This window comes from Penaeus chinensis, chromosome 36 (genome assembly GCF_019202785.1).
Source record: "Penaeus chinensis breed Huanghai No. 1 chromosome 36, ASM1920278v2, whole genome shotgun sequence".
Lineage (NCBI taxonomy): Eukaryota > Metazoa > Arthropoda > Malacostraca > Decapoda > Penaeidae > Penaeus > Penaeus chinensis.
This window is the reverse complement of record NC_061854.1, coordinates 21,000,262-21,002,761: the sequence shown is the minus strand read 5'-3', so window position 1 is coordinate 21,002,761 and position 2,500 is coordinate 21,000,262. Positions and strand designations below refer to the sequence as shown.

The window sequence follows — 2,500 nt, the reverse complement described above, 5'->3', positions numbered from 1 at the left end:
GACTTTCCAAGATGATTAATATTGAGCTTCTCCTCGAAAGTCTTGTCAGTGGCCTTGGGGAACATTGACTCTTCCTCAAGAATGGAGAGGAGACCCATTTTCTGAAGAAGACATTTGAATACTTAAGCGGAGTTGGGGTTAGCTAAGGTGCCAATTAAACATAGTAAATGAGAGTTGATCTAGAAGCATATGTGGTTTCTTCAATTCTGTCACATTAAGTATTACATTTAAATGTTGGACTTAAGAAATAGTTTACCTTCTCGAAAAGCTCGATGCAAGCTTGTAGATCCATGCCGAAGTCGACGAACTGCCATACAATACCTTCCCTTGAGTATTCTTCTTGTTCCAGCACGAACATGTGGTGGTTGAAGAACTGTTGCAACTTCTCATTACAAAAGTTGATACAGATCTGCTCGAAGCCGTTGAACTAATGGGAAAGAAAAACTAAAGTAATTCTCTCATATATAGATGTAAGAATGGAAATGGAAAAGGGAAAGAAACGATCAAACAAACTGAAAATTAGTTTTGCGTTGCTTACGTCGAAGATTTCGAAGCCGGCAATATCGAGGACACCGATGAACATGGAACGAGTCTGGCCAGTCTCAAGCGTCATGTTGCACTTTTTCACAAGCCACTTGAAAGTACGATCGTACAGAGCCTTCGACATGGCACCAACGCTGTAGTTGACCTGATTGACATTCCTTCCTTGAGTGACGAATTCAGCGCCGACCTTGATCTTGGGTTTGCACAGGTTCCTGTAGAGTTCTTCGGCGTCCACTCCAAGCAGTTTGGCCACAAGCTCACCGTGCTGAAGCAGTGAGGTGCCAGTAAGTAATGAAGTTGCATTTGAATTTTGCAAGGAAGAAGAGTTTTCCTCTATACAAATTATCATTCCAGGTATAAATGCACAAATACAAAAGATTACTACAATCGTGTTATACCTCAGTGCCTTCAGGTTCGGCCTGCTCCTCACGTCCCCTCTGCTTGAACTTGCAGTTACCGAAGTGCATAACAGATGCGGTGACCCTGTAGCAGTTATCCCTCTCCTCATTGCCAAAGTTTAGAATGTCAAAGGCATCCTACAATAGACAGACAGCAAGACATCAACATCATGATACAGAACTCGAGACCTATAAATACGATGCAAACACCAAGGTATGTTCATTTTCAGATTACACTTCAACTTACGTGAGTAAATTGCATGTCTTCCTTGTCGTCGATTGAAGGGACTGTCACTTTTCCCTGAGACACGAAGCTGTAGTCATAAATGTCTTCGGACAAAAGACATATCTCTGGAGGAAAGATAAGTGAATCATGTTTTATAGAGGAAACAATGAAACCGGGGATTAGTTTGATTAAAGAAATGTGTTTTTCCCTTGGAAGCTAATACGTTTGTAAGGAAATTACTGGACTGTCAGTTGATTGCTTATTATACGACATAAAATTCCGGAAGTGTAAGTAAATAATAATGTATGCAGATATTTACTCTTCATGTAGTCGATCTGGTCGCACATGAGCTGATAGAAGATGTGGTAGCCTCGCTCGGCGGGGGACTGGGAGATGACACGAGCCTTCTCCAGCAGGTAGACCTCGATGTCAGCGCCGGAAAGCTTTCCGTTGGGGCCGAAGTGCACGCGGATGAACTTACCCTGCGTGGAGAGACAATATTTATTAAAGGCTTATCATTTGTCGTAATGTTTATTATGTTCGTGTTATAGAGTGTGAAGAATACTTTTAAATGTGAATGAAATTTAACAATATACTTACGAAACGAGATGAGTTGTCATTACGTGTAGTCTTGGCGTTACCATAAGCCTCAAGGATGGGGTTGGTCTGGATGATCTGGTCCTCCAGGTTCTGTAAAGTGTTGAAAAGAAAATGTGCTTATTACATCATTACATATTCCGGCGAAACGCAGCATGCATAAGTAATCATTATTCAACAACCTACCTGCTTAGTTTCTTTCTTGTCGGAGGCACCAACGTTAGCGAAGTAGGACAACACTTTCTTTGTGTTCTCCGTCTTTCCAGCTCCAGACTCACCACTGTGGAAGGAAAACAGTTAATTTTGGAGAATGTACTGCATGCCAGAAATTACGTAGAATGTTATATGGTTAGATATATTTCCATAAAACTTATTAAAAGAATCCGGCGAAACACAAATAAACTAACTAACTTCAAGTTTGTCAAGACAATAAGAAAACAGTACACTTACGTGATGAGCATAGACTGATTCTTACGGTCTGCAAAAAAGAATAAATAAGGATAAGTTTCCAGTGTAAGACTATTATAGAATATATAATCATTCCTATCTTAAAAGGATATTGACAAATACACTATACATACCTTGCATCATGTTCGCGTAGGCACCGTCGCAGATGGCGAAGAGATGAGGAGGAACCTCATTACGCCTCTTGCCCATGTAGATCTTGACGGCACGGCTGGTGTAGATGGGGTAACGCTTGTAGGGGTTAACGACGATACAGAAAAGACCGGAGTAG

At 41.1% G+C, this 2,500-nt stretch overlaps 1 protein-coding gene across 1 annotated transcript in view; it reads right to left on the bottom strand.

The window, feature by feature from the left end:
• LOC125044857 overlaps positions 1-2,500 on the bottom strand; it is a 53,364-nt gene that overhangs the window by 27,217 nt on the left and 23,647 nt on the right. The window contains 10 exon segments of the mRNA XM_047641819.1: positions 1-101; positions 257-427; positions 539-808; positions 942-1,079; positions 1,189-1,292; positions 1,487-1,649; positions 1,768-1,857; positions 1,951-2,044; positions 2,215-2,242; positions 2,346-2,500. The exon segment at positions 1-101 is cut by the window's left edge and continues 230 nt beyond it; the exon segment at positions 2,346-2,500 is cut by the window's right edge and continues 360 nt beyond it. Coding sequence (XP_047497775.1) covers positions 1-101; positions 257-427; positions 539-808; positions 942-1,079; positions 1,189-1,292; positions 1,487-1,649; positions 1,768-1,857; positions 1,951-2,044; positions 2,215-2,242; positions 2,346-2,500 — 1,314 coding nt within the window.